The 17,122-nt window shown below is 46.1% G+C and overlaps 1 protein-coding gene across 6 annotated transcripts in view; it reads left to right on the forward strand.

Moving 5' to 3' along the window:
* The window catches only part of KIAA1143 (KIAA1143 ortholog), a 67,460-nt gene that overhangs the window by 33,873 nt on the left and 16,465 nt on the right, over nt 1-17,122 (forward strand). Inside the window, exon 4 of one of the 6 annotated variants that reach the window (XM_055709418.1) lies at nt 12,568-12,600. The exons of 4 other annotated variants lie outside the window; for them this stretch is intronic. In XM_055709418.1, the coding sequence (XP_055565393.1) occupies nt 12,568-12,585 (18 nt within the window). In that variant the 3' untranslated portion in view covers nt 12,586-12,600. Of the gene's footprint in view, nt 1-167; nt 204-12,567; nt 12,601-17,122 lie in introns of those variants that run through there. One more of the 6 variants, XM_055709417.1, reaches the window with a different exon arrangement.

The raw sequence follows: 17,122 nt of genomic DNA on the forward strand, positions 1-17,122 counted from the left end.
GGTTTGAAAAAAAACCCATCCCCTTCTAAAGTTTTGGAAAAAGAAGAGGGCTTTTCTTTTACATGTATGTAATTTAGAGTCTTTTGACTAGACCCTAAAGCAAGGACAACCTTCACCTCTGACCAGCTTCTCACCCTGTCCCTTTTTCTCTTCATTGCTTCTTTTAGCTTCGCTGCCGTCATCACTGAAAAGCCTCCTGAATGCTCGTACCATAGGGGAGAGTTCATCACAGAGCAAAGAAATGGGATGCTCCCTCCACAGCAGGTGCTGTTTAAAGCAAGGGTTAATGCGCTCCTCTGGCCTCAGCTGAACCCAGTTTCAGAGCACCCCGTGCCCCAGCTGCCCTTTTCCATGCTGCTAAACATTATTCCCACTTTGTATCTGCCAGCATAACTGCAGGTTGGAGGTGCTCCCTAACCCAGTTCTGTCACCGTAATCTGGGTCAGCCTCAACACTTCCAGCACTGCATTTATTTTTGTAGCTCTCATAACTTCAACAGTTGGGTTAGAGAGCCCTTTCATGTGCAATTATGCTGACAAAATTGAGGAGGAAGCGAGCTCCAGAGGGGTCTTAGTGGAGCAGCGTGGGGGTACAGGACAGCAGGCTGACCATTCCCCAAAACACCCAATAAACAAACCTGGGGAGGGACGGCCCACATCAGTTTTTTGGCATCTTGAGACTTTTGTCCTTTCTTGGTAATGAGAGTGGGTGGGAAGTGTACAGATTTAGAATTTCGTTCCTAAATTCATGATGGGCTTGCATGTTAATGAAGGACAGGTTCCTTAGCTAAACTCTTTCTGCCTTGGCACAGCTGTTCTTCTCTAGCTGAAGTTACTGATTTGGGATTCAGCCTTGCAGTGAGCTGTGTAGGGTGCAGGTATCAAGCTACAAAAGAAAGGGGCCTTATGGTTTCTCAGGTATGCCTTCAAGTTGGCTGAACTCATGCATGGGCATCAAACTAGCTGATGAGAAAGCTGATGAGCTCAACTTCCATGGAAACAGCACAGCAGCAGATGGATTTGCTGAGGAATGTAATCATTGGTGAATGCTAGGATTTTTCATTTAATATCAAACAGGAGAAAGCTAAATAAGTTTGGAGCTGAACTTCCCTGAAGTTTAGTAGAGGAGCAGGGAGGAACTGTTCATGTCACAGGTTTTGGTCTGTCTCCTTTTTGATATTTAACTGTTGGCAAAAGTCACCAGTGAAAGAAAGAAAAGAAATCGTCTGGACACTTTGTTTTATTATTAGCTAAATTTGATATTTTCCTAGCTGCTCTTCCGACCCTTCCTGCCTCCATTTCCATCCACTTCACTGAGATTATTCTATATGCTAGAGCTGTTTCTGTACAAAAAAAAAGCCAACTACAAAATCTTTAGACATTTGCCCCTGGAAAAGAAGTACGCTGTAAATAATATACAAGAGTAAGAGCCTCATGAGGATCTAAGTCCAAGCAGTTGTCACTAACTGGGAACTGAATATAATACCTCTAATACCTTGAAAACAAACCAGCCCTGCCAGTCCCAGTGCCTGTCACCTCTTCAGTAATACCTGATCACTGGAGCAGGCTTGGCAATTCAAGGAAAGCTGTCCTTTGCCCCATGAGAAACTGGCATGCAGGAGCGCCTACACTGCCAACTCGGTGTCCAACTTAGGACACTGGAGTCACTAACCATTTTACACACAGTTGGAAGCAGCTTTTACATGGCTTCCACCTCCCCAGGCTTTTTGACCTCTCTCTTGAGCTTCTCCCTTTATTCAACATAATGAAAATGTCAAGACTGTTCTTAGACCCACTCGCCTAGGCACATTCATCTCCCGAGTGAAAACAAGTTTGTTTGTGGCTGTGGGTGCAATATATATTTATTGAACCATCTCCATAGATACCAGTGGTTCCTTTTTCAATTCAGCCTTAACTAACTCCATGTAGTGGTGGAAATGAAGCAGCCAGTGTAAATAAATAGATGTTTTGTGTCTGTGGTTTAGATCACTTAAGCTGTCTTTTACAGCTGAGGTAGAGAGAAACTGACTGCGGTGGAAAATCTTAACCATCTGCTTGCACCGCAGTACACGGGCAGCTCCAGAGTAAGGATATCCACAGAGGACGGTGCCCAAGTAGTTGCATGAGTTTAGATTCACACTTTGGTTTATAGCAGTGTAATTTTCCTGTAGAGCCAAGCTTTGAAACAGTAAAGTGAATTTGTTCTCAGATTTATATCTGTTGTTTAATACACACACATGCATATATTTATACCCTATGAGGTGATCATATACCCATGTGGTAAGCTGCCAAAGCGGGTGCTAAATTGCACTTAATCTAACTTTCATCTTTGATCACTTCAGTCTTTGGCCTTGGTAGCTTACGCAGAATTTTCCTCGACAACAACTTCTAGGCTGTGAATTCCCCTGGGATTACGTAGCTGGAAGTCTCAACTCAAATTAGAAGAAATTTATCTATTTGTAAATGAGAACATATATCTGAGATTTCATACCTTATCCAATTTCCTTTAAGCTTCTCCACATTGACCAACAGCAAAAATTTCCTTTTCAAATACAAAATCCAGTTTCCACTCAAAAATCAACCATCCAATCAATCAATTAGTCTGCTGGCTGGTTTTGCTGTATTTACAATATTTAGTTCCCCAAACAGTGACAGCTGTAAGAAGCAAATATCAATATATATCATTATGAGTGCTTGAAAGGAAGGCTTTCTGTTACCGGATGGCTGAGATATCCTCCTTTCCAGAGGAATACAGCAAGTGTTTCCAACCGTGGCAGATTGGAAAAACAAGATTTTAAAGTTATGACACTGACTGACAGAACTGCTGTTTTAGGGAGTTGCTTAGACATTTTAAAATGCACCATTTGTATTTCTTTTCCCTCCTAGGTCTCTGCTAGGGCGAATTAGCAGTATAGGGAGAGGGATTAAGAAAGCAGACTTTATTAAAGTCTCAGAGTTAGGGTTTGTGCCTGTAAATCCTTTGGCATAAACAAGAGGCAGTGGTGTGGCACAGTAAAAATCCAAGTGTCAGTCATGCCAGGGTTACTAATATGACTCACTTGTGGCCTCGTTAGTCATGAGTGGAGCAGGCATCCCAAATTCGTGGCAATAACAACTTCATGCCACCCCAGCAAATGAGGAATCCTCTATAGATATCCTCAGGTAGAGAGAGAAACCCTGGTTCTTTGCTGGTGTAAGCCACCTGAGCTCTGCTGAGGACTGACAAGTGATGCCCGTTCTTCTTAGCTGAGCATCTGACCCACATTTGCTATTCATTATTACCCTGTTGTTTTGGGAGGCAGCAAGAGTTCTTCTTGCGGCTCTGAACAAAGTGTTTCCTTGTAATCTCACCGGACTGGGGATGTCTCCAAATAGTCTTTGGGAACTTTATAAAAAATGCAGCCTCTGCCCCAGCAACAGGATTTTCTACAGGTGAAAGTGATACCATCTTTGGACACTGGTGTTCCCTAAATAAAGGGATCACACAAGTAATCCTAACACACACATTTACCACTTGAGTGGTTAGATTCTGAAAGGGTGGTAATTAAAAAAGGAAATATTTAGGTTAGTAGGCCTAGATTTCTATAAAAGGTCCTTGCTTCCCCTTCTCCAGTCTGGGCATGTGGCAGATTTTGCTGCCCTGTCCCTGTCCCTGTGCCTCTATAGCAACATTCATTTGGGATGAGGAAGAAATGATGCTGTCAAGCTGCTCGCTCTAATTTAATTTCCTGGCATGTGGCGTTTTCCTTTGTGAGAGTGACACTGAGACTGGTGCGGATGCTATGGTGTACTTCGCCCTGACAGCTGAGGGAGGGGCTGTGCACTTTGGCAGCCAGCTGAGAGCGGCATAAGGGTGGCTGTGCAGCCCACCCGAGGAGAGGACTGATCTGGATGGAAAACCATCTCTACTTTTTTGGTAGGAGCAGTGTCCATGTGGATTAGGTCCCTGCTCCAGCTGACCTCGCTGCCTCACGTGCTAGCAGAAGTGAGGCAAGACAGACACTGGGCTAAGGGCAGGGCCTTCCACCGCTTTTGGTGGCTGTCTGCATGTGGGTCAGCTGGGTCTAAGAGCCAAAACACACTGTGAGGAGTAAGCGGTCATAAAGATTTGACAAATTTTGGTCAATGCTTGGACTGAAGATTGAAGAACCTGACAGCACAGTGTTTATTAGATGTTCAAAAGTCCTGCTGGCATGGCAGCGGGTTGGACCATCCTGACATTTGGATAAAAAAACCCTAACCCACAAGCAGAGGAAAGGCTTTTTCATGTCTCGTTATCTTGCAGCAAAAATGGGCAAGAAAATCCATTTGTCTCCTGCATCTTGTCTATATGCCTCTATATATTTGTTTCAAAATTCAAATTTTCATCAAAAAGCTCATCATAGGGTGGTGCTGGTTGGGAGTCCTGCTTGCTGCACAAAACCTCCATGCCGTCCTCGAAGAGCAGTCTGCCTTTCCAGCTCCCTGGTGCTCAGCCTGCTCGCTGGCCCCAGGCGGTGAGCCACAGTCGGGTCTGCTGGGCTGGGGCCAGCGGGGTGCCTGCGGGGCCACCACAGCCCCTGGCCCTAAGCCTGCCTCCGCTGCCTCAGCAGCAGCAGTGCTGCTTCTGGGTGAAATGTGAGTTTCAGGTTTCATGGGGTGCTCTTAGGCCCGAGATAAAATGGCATGGCTGGGGCTTCCTTTCAACAGGAGCTGCGGTGCTGGCTGGCGAACGTGCATTTGATGGGCCACATGTGGCTCCCGGGTGCATCTGGTGCTGCTGCACGTGGTGCTCAGTGAAAACCCCCAGCAAGGCTGAAGCATGGCAGCCAAATGTGTCCTTGCCTCCTTCCCTCTGCTCTGTACTGCACCATGGGGCAGGGAGGGAGGGCCAAAAGCAGCAGAGGAGACAGTGCTGAGCACCTCGAGCCTCCTCCCTGCTGAAAAAAAGGAGCTTCCTAAAGACAACAAACTGGTGTTGCAATATTCCTTGCAAATCCCAGGATGTTTAAGGTGCTCTCAAGATGGTTGAATATCGGGCTGATGATACTTTAATGCCTGTGGTCAGAAAGGTCAGATGTTTTCAGCTGAAGATGATAGGCTGATCATATGGATGAGTGGAAAGTGAGCCATGAAAGACCTGGACCAGAAGAGTTTTTTAGGTGTTTAGTGAGAGGTAAAAGTAATTCCCTCTCCCTAGGGCAGAGGAGCTCATGGATGCAATTACCAGTGGTGAGTATGTGGCAGTGTGCCAGCTCAGTTTGGGCAGGCTGGCATGCTGCCACATGGAAGAGGGTTAGCCTGTCAGCGAGTCTGCAGGTTGCATCCCAGGATGTGCAAGTGTCCAGCGAGGTGCCTGGTGGAGCAGTCACCCATGTACCTACATGACCTGAAAGAGGTATCACTTTGCTTTGTATGTGCACACTTCCATGGGACAATAGAAGCCAAGAGAAAAAAAAAAATAGGAAGAAAAAAAGGAAAGCAGAAAGCGTTATGAGGTTTCTGGTTAGTCTGGCCCAGTACTAAATGAAAAACCATGGTAAAATATTCATTATTTGTGGGAAGTTATAGTTATATCATGCTTTAACAGGGAAAAGAGGGAAAACGGTATTCTTGGACGCTGTTGAAAACAGGCTGACATCCCTACTGCTGTTGTCTGTGGTTCCTGCATCCCCCAGGTGCTCTTGGTACACAGAAGCTGCAATGATTCCCATGGAGCTGTATTGGGTCCTTTGGAGCCAGGCCAATTCATGCCAAGTTTTTCGTACTGTTCATGTAACTTGCAGATCTAAGGCTTCATTTCTGATGAACCTGCTGCATGAAAAGCAGTGTATCAATGGTGGTGTGAAGATTGCTTTGCTGCTGGGGAAGTTCACAGAGAGTTGCTTACTCTGGCTTGCACACCCTGGGCTGACCCAGGGCACACCCACTTCACATCTCTGAAGCTACAGCAGATGCTTCATGCTTTAGAGTTCATTCATGCTTTGCCAAAAGACCACATCCAGGCTCTAATGATAATAGACTTTTAGTGCAATTATTTCAGTTCCAGAATATAACTCCACGTTGGTGGTTGATGTGGTTCTTCCTCATGCCTTGTAGGTGGGGAGAGATGGGGAGAAAGAAGAAGAAACACACAACAGGTTCCTTTATTTAGGGTTGTACTGTGAATTAACATTGAGGCAGGTTCCTAGTGATGGACCTGAGACAGAGGTGCAGTCACTGGTGGAGCTCAATGATGCCCGTCCACTCTGCCCTCAGCCCTCCCCCCCGACAGAGGGCTGAGCATCCTCAGTTGAGGTCAGTCTGTGGCCATCAGCATTCCCAAGGTTGAATACTGACACGGTGGTAATTGCATCTCATCAGGCTGCTCACAAAGGAGTTCTTCTTTGTAGCAATTATCACTGGGGGGGACAAGATGGGACACACACACACACCCCCCCATCAAACCTGAGGCAGGGCATTAAAGTAAGTGCTGATAAGTTGGCAGATGCTGCCGGATCAATGGCCGTATCATGGCAGGGAAAGCAGCGACAGCCCTCTCGGAGCCATCAGTCACTGTTGTTTTGGGTAAATGCCAGCAAACAGAGCGAGAGGGGAGGTGGGGGAGGGAGACACCAGCCTGCTGGGCCACTTTTAATTACTTCAGGTCACATCAGACAGAGAACTGCCCACCGCGATAGATCAGTCCCGCTCAGAGGGCTTGCACGCAACCCGGGGTAGCAATCAGGACTTATGTTCACGCAGCCCCTTTTATCCAGAAAAAAAACACCACAACTCAAAGCACTGCCACAGCCAAGTGACAGGCAGAAGCATATTGTGCACATCTATGCGTCCCCGTGCCGTGCAGGGCTCCCCTGGGCTGGAGCGGCGAGGGGCATCTGTCTGACAGCTCGCGCAGTGGCACTACACAACTTTCCGGGCAAGAGGGAGGGGAGGCTCGGCTCGATGGTGTGATGGCTTCCCTGGACAGGAGCCAGAGCATTAGCACATCTGAGGTAGGGCTCATGTGTCTCCACATGGTTCAAATTGTTTGTCACAGCCTCCGGAAGGGGATCTTGCCGTCGCCTCACTATTTTTCTCCTTAGCAGTCGCCCTCTTCGAAGTCATCAGTGGGGCTTGTGGCAGCATAAGTGCTCTGCGAAGCTTAATTTATGTGGGGGCTTTTGCACCAGCAGCAAGGTGTTGTTGGGGGAATCATCGCTGCCTTTCTGTACTTCGCTGCCACTATGAATTCCTTACAAGTTCTTAAAAAAAAATAATAAATAAAATACTGCCCCCATATGAGTAGCTTTATGGCTGAATTCATCACTGCCATATATGAAACTCATACAAGCCTTGGTTTCTTCACACACAGCAGTCTCCTGTTGACTTCACTGGGAACTGCATTTGCATTCAGGTTGCAAGGTCAGGTTGTTAATTATGCAAACTCACCTGGGCCTCCTGAGCTCAGCACAAATTCAAATGGACGTGCCCTGATGAAACTATGTCCTGCATTGCCCTGCCATAGATTCCAAAACACTACTTTCCCTGGTGGAAACAGCATTTGGTGCTTCTAGAAGACTCTGTTGGTGTGTGGCTCCCCTTACTTTCTTCTCAGTGACGATCCTGATGTGAGGGCTTCTGTCCCTGCCTCTCTGCTTCTCCTTCAGCAAAGCTGATCTGATTGCTTGTGCCTCTGGGCTTTTGACTGTATCAGTGACCTGATCCAGGCTCAAATAATAAAAAAAAGGCAGGGCTGGTTTTACAGCGTAAACAATTTTACCCAGAGATGATGCAGAGATGCAAAAAAACAGAGGGAAGAAGGGTAAAAATTATTTAAACCGAAATTTTCCACCATAATGTTAAATTGCAGCGGGAATCAAAATTAAAGGGCTCATCAGCCATGCCAATGCAGACTAGCAGAATTAGGCATTGTTTCTGTTTCAAATCAAAGGTGTGTATAGTCCAGGGGTACCAGTCCAGCTTATATAAAGGAGAAGCCTTCATTATAAATCCAAGAGGCCACTTTAATGAGCTGGTTTAATCTGACGTAGTTTGACTAATTGTGAAGAATTTGGCACAGGCGCTGCCGTGCTGCCTGGGCGATGCTATGTGGCAGTGTGCTGTACCCCCCACAGCACCCGCGTGCCCCTGGGTGCCAGTGCCTTGTGTGGCCATGTGCCCCACAGCTGCTGCAGGGGTGCCTGGACCAGCAGCCTTCTCACTTGCCCCATTTGACTGGGGTGGTTTTATCTGCTCTCCCTATTCTCCTCGTTTTCTCCAGCTGGCTGGCTCCAGCTAATAGCTTTGGATAGAGGGGTTTCAGGAGTGGGCAGCTCGTTCCTGAAACATAGCAGCTCTGAATTACTACCAACATGACATTCTCTCACCTGAGTTGTGGAGTTTTCCTCCTGTGATATTCCTAACAGTGTCTTCTTGTGCTACTCTATCATGCAGGGGGACAGCCTTTCTGCTATAAACACACTGGTTCCCCCTGTCCCCAAACACCTTTTAACTCCAACAAGGTTGAAGCTCATAATTCATTTTTTTCTTAGGCTGTCAGGCTGGTGCAAACAGAGCGATAGAAAAAGAAGAAATTTTAGTGCCCCCCTAGACTTCCCGTGTAACTTCAGGATGGTTATTGTAATGGCAGAGCTGAACTAATACAGTAGAAAAGTTGTTTTCAAATATTCATTGTTTTCATTGAATTATTTGCATTCAAATGTTCCAAATGGTTACTGCTCAACAACAACTCATTCTTCATTTACTTATTTGTTTGCTATTTGAACATCTACCTAAAGGGACTTTTCTGGCACAAATATTAGGGGAATGGCTGTTCTTTGTAACAATGCCCCTGTTCAGCTGCAAGCAGAAGTATTTGAGCATGTTCCTCGTTGTTTGCCAACTGCTCTTCTTCATCTGTTATTGCTATTACTGCTATGGCTATGGAGTCAGAAGGTGTCAGGCAGGATACAATCACTGCATGTCTGACCTGGGTCAGAGCCGTTCTGACCTGCTGAGTTAGGTGATGTTCTGAATCAGGATCTAGAAGGCATTATACAACTGTAGGGGAAGAAGGATCCGCTGTGAAGATCTCCCAGGTGAGAACTCACCTGCTTGTACAGGTTCCAACATCAGACCAGGGAAAAGACTTGATACCAATTGGTGGGAAGAATACTTAGGGGAAGAAGAGCATGTACAAGCAATCACAGATACAAAGGCTAAAATCAAATTAATTAAGTCAAATCAGGGAAAAAACCCCTTAAAAATCAGCAATTGATATAAGTAGTCCTGGGGGTAAAAGAGGCTTGGAGGAGGAGGAGGGGAGATTGTTAGTGCATGCGAGGACACTGAGAAAGTGATTGGAGTCTTTCCAGTGGAATACAAATATTTTCCACTTGTGAGTTGAAAATTCACATAGGTACTCCAATCTGCAGGGTGTTCATCGGTTGTTGTCCCAGTTTCTCTGGTAAATTTATGCCACAAAAAACCCCAAAACATTTGTCATCCTTCTTTCTCACAGTCTCTGCCTCAGATAAGGGGGAAGGATGGCCTTCAGATTTTTCTCCTCTGCCCCCTCTCCTGTTCGCTGCAAGTGTCTGTCCAGCTTGGGGCTTCCGAAGATGCACATCTCTCTCCTTGCGGGGCACGAGACAGGCATTTCAGTCTTTGTGCTCTGGGCTGCCAGAGCCATAATATTTTTTCCAGAAGTGCTAAATTCTTTCCAAAAGTATTTAAAACAAGCAAACAACTTCTTTCTGCTGAGCGCTTTCTGTATTACATAGGACCAGTGGCAGCTTTTTAATGACAAATATTTCCTAAGGTTTCTGTTCACGCTTGGACACAGCAATTGCATACAGAAACTGCATTATGCATACATTGAACCATGCATAACAGCACCTGCTGCTGCTCCTGCTGCTCCTAAAGAGAGAGCAAGTAATCTCTTTAATTATTGGAGAAGAATTAAGGCTTTGATTTGTCTTATTGCAGAAACATAGGTATTTCCCCCCTGCAGGCTGGGGAGGAGAGGCTCTTTGCCTTCCTGTTCTGCTGCAAGAGGGGCATAAACCGTCAGGTGGGTGGCCCCCGCTGGCAGCACCCGAAGGGTCCAGGCATCGACAAAGTACCCCTCCATTATCTATATGAGATTTGACACCCGTGGGTTTTATCCCACACTGGCAGCACTACGTGCAAGGCAGAGGGGCTGGTTTGCTCCCTGGAGCTGCAGTGGAAGTGATTCCCTCAGGTGCCATGGGTGGCAGAGGGGGACAGGCGGAGGGCAGAGTTAGGCTCTCTCTGGGAGCAAGGCAAATGCAAATGGCAGCAGGATTGTCTGGGCGCTGCTGGAGCCCGCTTGTCTGCAGGCGTGGTGCACGTTCTGGGCGCACCGGGGAACCACAGGACCACCGGCGCGTCGGCTGTCTCCAGCAAAGTGATGGGCTTGTCATCAAGCCAGCACATCTGCTTCTTTTGCCTGGGAGGAAGAGGTGGTGAATCAGGGCTAGAAAATAATCATGGGGTAGTTGTCTTGATAAGGATGTTGTAGCATGTTATTAGGAGGACCTTGCTGGCCACAGGCTGCAAAGTCAAGCTCTGAGGCGGGGCGCAGGGAGTTAGAGGAGCTCTTGCAGGACTTGAGAGGGTCTGTTGCTAGTCGTCGTCCCCTCCCCCCAGTTAAAGCTGGACCTGCCTGGGCTGTACTGGTCTCCTCTCAAATACTATCAACATTTGGTTAGCCTCCTTTTCTCAACTCGCCTCTCAATCTCTTTACTCCCCCCTTCCAGACCCTTGCCTCCTTGTCAGTGTTAAAGCAAGAGGAGTGCAGGCATGGAAGAGAGCAAAAAAGATCCTTTCCATCCTTTCAGCTCCCCGCTGCCCTCCCCTCCCTCCCTCCCTTCCCACAAAGGAGCTGCAAGTATTCCTCTGCACCACAAAAAGGACCTGCCAAAGGGTCTAGGACAGAAAGGGTTAAACTCAGACAAGCACTAGCTCCAACACAGTTAATCCATATAAAGCTCATGGATTTCTCTGCAGTGATCTTTGTGGTTGTCATTTGCATTTTTTTCCTTTTGTGAAATCTTTTCTTCTTTCCTTTTACACTCGTATGCATGCAGAAATTAGCATATTGTACCGAGAGTGGGAGATGTAAGAAGCCGACCCCCTGCTGTTCAGCGGATTGTGCAATCTGCAGGCGGCATCAATTTTTCAGCAGTTTTCTCATTTCTCATTACAGTCAGGGCACCGCACAGCTCCCGATTCAACACAATCCCTAGTGGTCCTACAGACAAGCATATGGGCTGTCGAATATCCGTACTGCTACTTTCATAGCATTAATATCCTTGTTTATGCTTCCACCGTAATTAATCCTGGTATTAATATAGTTTGGGCTTAGCTTTACTAATTATGTATGGGCTAGCAGGATAATTGTGTCAGCAGACTCTGGCGCTGCTACTTGACAGCAGTTTGCTAACCTTAGGAGTGGCGCATAAACACTTTGGCCGATCCTGCCTTGGAAACAAGGAAGGCGAAGAGACGAGGAGGAGGGTGGATATGGCGAATCTATGTCTGATAACTATAAATAGTGTTTTTAAAATAGGGAAATTTCACAAGCACAATAAAGTTGTCCTCGGGTATCAAACTCCATGGTTGTCATAGTGATGTGTGCATTATTAAGAGGGTGTTGTTCACTCTGGCATCTAATCTTATAATGAGGACAGCTCATTATCGGCCCAACGAGAGGTGCTTTCCCCACTGACCGCATTGCAGCTTGGTGGGTGCTTGGGGCTGAGAGGAACTTTTTCCCCGTGCTCCTTCCTTGCCCTCCATCCCACCCCACCCCGAATAACCTCGGCTAGCTCTCAGTGTGGCGCACCGCTGTGCAGGACTGATGGACAGCCAGCGCTAGGCAAGCCATCTCCTGATTTTCCTGGGGTTTTGAGGGTGCCTGTGACTTTAATGGGTACAAAAAATTACGCTCTGGCCACTTTAGTCTCTTAGGCTCTCCATGGCCCTCGTGTTCATTAACATTGCAGACTGGGAGTTTAAAACGAGCCGTTGGTTTGCTTTTATTTCTGCACCTGTTTCTGCTGCCTGACTGTTCCCAGCAAATATCCTTTGCGGGGTCAATGATGCCCCTTCGCGCCAGGCGCATGGCTTAATGGAACTTCCTTTGCTTATCATTAGCCACTTTGCATTTTTATAGAGCACTATTAAGCAGGATGCAGGCTTGCTTTTAATTCCCTTCTGAGGTTTGTACACAGCGGTCGCATCCCTCCCCCGCTCCCCAAACAATCCAATTATCACAGTTTGTCACACAGGCGCGGGTGACCCACTCACCACCTGCTCCGCTGGCGGGCCCAATCCTCTGGGATGGCAGCCAGGCATGGGAGTTTGAGTTTTGCCTCAGTGGGACCCTTTACATGGCTTTAAAAATCATATATCTGCTTTTGTCGGCAAAACCAAATCCAGACCTGAAATCAGCTGTGAAATTGCATTGTTTGAAGATCTGGGATATGAAAATGGCTTAAAAGAATGTCGTTCTTCTCTCTCCCCCTCTTTTTTTTTTCTCTCTCTCTTTTTTTTTTTTTTTTTTTTTTTTTTTTTACCCCAGAAATGGATTGATGTCTAGACAGGCAACCTGTGTATTGTTCCAGCCAAGTTCGGTGAACCTGGCAACATAAGGATTGCTAAAACACAGAACCAGTCCTAACACCAGGAATGTTCTCCCAGGTCTCCTTCCCCCCAGGCAGAGACTGCAGTTAGACATGACAGAGCTGTGTGCTCTCCATGCCCTCAGACCCTGGCATTTTCTTTGCCCAGCAGCAGGGCTTTGGGAAGGGTAGAGCCCGGTCTGAGAGGCAAACGCGTAGCCTCACGGACAGCATGGCACTGGGCTCATGTGCCCTAAGAGCTGCTGAATCCACAGCTTGGGTGATTCGCCGAGGGTGAGCTGTGATCTGCACAACAAAGAGACAGATCATCTAAGTTCTCCACTAAGCATTAACAAGAGATCTCTTCTTAGAGAGACTTCTGTGTGTTTACAATATGCGTAGGGCTTCTCCATGGCTTCCTTCCAGTTGTGTTTTCTTTTTTCTTTTGGCCATTGTATTTTAACTGAAAGTACTGGTGTCCCTCCAGTAAGAGTTTCATACTGTATGTTCTCTTTGTCACACAAAAATCAAAGGGAATTTTGCAGGTGGCTGGGATAAATAAATAAAACAAGGGGCTGGCAGAGGCCCTCAAGGTATAGCTAGAAGGTCCTGGATTACTCTGTCAGTCCACAGGAGAAATCCTCCGGCCCCAAAGCAGTCATCTCCAAGGAAAATCTTTGTGTTTATGTTTTTAGAGTCCAGAGGGGATTTGGATGGACTGTGGAACTGTATGAACTGTTTACCTTTCCACCAAATTCCAAAATTCCAAATTCTGAGATCCAGATCATCTGAAAGTTATGTGGTGTTTAAATGCTGGACATTCTTTTCAGTTCCATGTTGTTTGAAGGCCGAGAGTCGGTAACAGGGAGCAAAATAAGAGAAATGTTTTAAATATGTGTGACTAGTAAATGGATTGACATTTTGTCTTGTATTTCAAAAGGCTTTTTCTACTGGGAAATCAGTCTCTACTCATAGCGTTGTGATAATCCGCTTATAGTCCAGTTCATCAATATCTTAAGTACCCACATGCTTTTCCTCTACAACAAAGTAACTTTGTCATTTACGTGCTGGTTGTCAACCATCTCAAGTGAATTGCCGAGCAGAATATGGGTGAGTTTTAGCCAGCTGTGCATACTTTAATAGCATAGACTAGACAGGGCTATCAGTAAATATATTTTCCAGTTACCAGGAGCTTGTTAGACCCCTCGGAGTACAACTACATTGCTCTCTACCCTCAGGAACTTGCAAGCAGACACTGTAGGGGAAGGAAGAGGCTTGGAGGAACATAGGCAACAGCATGAGTGGCTGCTCAGCAAAGGTCCTTTGGTAGGATGGAGAGGAAACAAATTGACAGGATAAGTGATAAGCATCTTTTGTTTGTTTCATTCCTGATCAGCTACATCAGCCTGCAAACTTGGTCCTTTTGGATTCCCTGAAATAGTGGAACAAGTAAGTCCTCAGTTTTTCATGCTGGTAACTCAAATATGACAGAAACTGCTCAGATTGCTGTGTTTTGAGTAGAAATGGGGAGGATGAATCTACTGATAACTAAAATACAACCTGAGACCCAGAAAGTGCCTAAACTGCTGACAGGCAGAAGCTGAGAGAGCGTATCAGGGAAAGGTCATTGTTCAGAAACCCTGTTTCTGTTCTTTCTAAACATCTGCTTCTGACCACTGTCCGAGAGGCTACTGGGCTAGACAAACCCTTGTTCTGATGCATTATGATCTTTCTTAATCCATTTTAGGATGTACTGTTGCATTCCCACTGCTTTCTGGCTTTGTGGCATTCCCTCTGCTGCAGGTAGCACTGCAGATGCCCAAGCAGAGATCAAGGCCCTTGCTCTCCAGCTCTGTGAGTCAAGAGGATGAAAATTCATTTCATCCCCCGTGGGGACAAATAACTAATGAGGAATGCCGCTAAGAGCTTGCCCTGTTACTCTAGGGTCTTGTAAAGGAATCCTAGGAAACTGGGGTGAGTATTAGCTTGCTTTCCATCACTGCCCTGGGTTACTACAAGGGAGACACAGGGGAGCAGAAACAAATGGAGCATGGGATTTTTTATTAGCGCATGAGGGCTGAAACTACTACTCATGGTGTATAGTTTGAGTCAGTGAAGATCTAGGTTACCTGCTGCACCTATATTCACCATTCATAAATATCTGACAGCAATTACACTTAGTGATGCCGTTGGAAATCAGAATTGTTATGTCCTCCCTGAGTTTGTAAAAGGATCTTTTCAACTTTAAAAGCCCGAATTAGCAAACCAATTGTTCATATGTGTTATTTTAAACACTTGCTTTAATCCAGCCCCATTCCTCTAAGCGTACCTCAAGCTGAACAAGTAGGAGAGTGTTTTGCTCAGCTGGACCTGGGTGAGTTTTCTAAGCACTGTTAGGAATCGAACAGCTGGACTTATTTTAATATATCCAAGACTGTCATGTCTTTGTAAGGAATCCGGACTCTGTTAAAGTGCTGGTTAATGAAGTCAGTTGTAGGAGGAGAATTCCAATTTTTGAGCAGTTTCTGAGTTTTTCCATTTGTTTTCATTCCTCCCTTCCAACTTGGTGATGGTGGTGGATGAGGAGGTGCCCAGCTGGGAAATGGAAGGGCAGCCAGGTTATTGGGTTATTGACTCCTGTCCAGAGCTGTGGATGACCCCGAGTTTTCCTTCCCAAGGGCCTAGCAGAAGGTAAGCAGGGCTGCTCAGCACCCCATTTAGCAATATATAGTTTGCCCTTTTTTGATGTACACTGAATAGGTGAGCTCACCCACCTTTTTTTTTCACCACTACACGACAAGATTTGTCACACAGCAGGAGTTAATCAAGTCTGTGGCAGCACCCCAGTATTTTCTCTCTCATGGAACTTTTCTCATGGAAGGTAATTTGCCTTAAAGCATTTGTGCTTCAGCAAAGCAGGGAAGTCACCAAAAATGTCCCTTCTGCAATTCCTGCTCTAAGCATCTGGACCCTTTTCAGGTGATGTCAGTAAGGGTAGCGAGGGCCTGGGTACCACTTTATCCTTTGGTCTCTGTGGCACAGAAGGCTCTTGGTGATGAGGACCCACTCCTGCACAAGCCCCCAGTTGTGCCAGGGGTGAACTGAGAGATCTGGTCTTTCACTCCAAAGAGAAGAGGTCAAGACGGAAGAAGCAGGTCTCTGATGAATTGCATGCTAAAGGAGATCCACATTCTGCCAGTTGCGTGATTATATGCTGGGACATGATTTTTTAATGGAGAGGAAAACCAGACATTTTGACAGGACTGAGTTTTGCTCAGGGCTATCTATGTGCTGCTCTCACTGAAGATTCTTGGCCAAATTTGACCCTGGTTTAAGAAGACACAAGTCTGCTGGGGCGTGATGGAGCCGGGTTTGATACTGAGGTGCAGCTGAAGACAAATATTGCATGCTGTCTCCTGTCAGAGCAGCGTGAGGAGCCCTGTGAGAACCTGGTTATGAAATACGACTGCTGCCCTGTGCTTGTTTGGCTGGTGAGTATGCAGATTTAAAGAAAAAAGTTGTGGTTCTCCAATTGATCTTGAATTCCAGGGCTCTTCTTTTAAGCTTGTCTTGTTGAATACACTCCCTGTGAATAAACTGTTATTGGGGATTTACCTGTTCTGAGCATCAGAAAATCTCGAAGAATGTTTAACTTTCATGGGCATAGCGTTTTTTGAAATATAAGTAAACAGAGAAAGAAAGGAAAAAATACCAAATGGAGTAATCTGTAATAGCATTTCACCTCCTCCAATACAAGAGGAGAAAAACTTCACAAAGTTCTTGGATGGGGATCTTACCAGAAGGAATCATGCCAGTGCAGGATGACATTTTCTTCCCTTTGGGGATGGTGCTAGATAGAGCTTTGGAAAGCACTAGTGCTCTAGGTGCTGCAGCATTGTCATCATAGAGTTATGGATGGAAATTCTTTCCCTTTGTTCAAAGGTACTTTTGTTTGAAATGCCTACACTGGTGCTGAATCATCTCTCTGGAAGACTTCAGTTCAAGGCTGAGGCTGTGTTGAAAGGGGCACTGTAGTTAGATGCAGGTGAGCTCAGCTGAACTGCAGAAGGGTAAATATCTCACCCATATTAGCACTTGGCCCATACTAGAGGGAAAGTTAGATTAGGTGATTTGATAATCAAATCTAACCAGCTTCTACTTTACTAATAGGAGACAGCAGGGTTGTGAGTTAATGCCAAAATGTCAACAATGACATCTTCCTCAGAAGACCTCAAGAAATACTGGAAAGAGGTTCTAGTTCCGCAGACTAGGTTTCACATACTCTGCACATGTGAGGCAGTCCCACTGAAGTCATAGCGGTCATTCTTGTATTTGGCCCAGATGTGTTTAGCTGCTTTGGTGGACTATAAGTGTAACATTATCATGAGATGGAGTTTGCATGCATTTCATGGAAGAAAAAATGGCCAAGTCCCTTATGACCTCAAAGAATGGGAAAGAGAATGGTTTGGGAATATGACCGGGCTCTTCCCCATGCAAGGGCTACTGTATAACGGT

The sequence above is a fragment of the Falco cherrug genome, chromosome 4 (genome assembly GCF_023634085.1).
Source record: "Falco cherrug isolate bFalChe1 chromosome 4, bFalChe1.pri, whole genome shotgun sequence".
NCBI classification, from domain to species: domain Eukaryota; kingdom Metazoa; phylum Chordata; class Aves; order Falconiformes; family Falconidae; genus Falco; species Falco cherrug.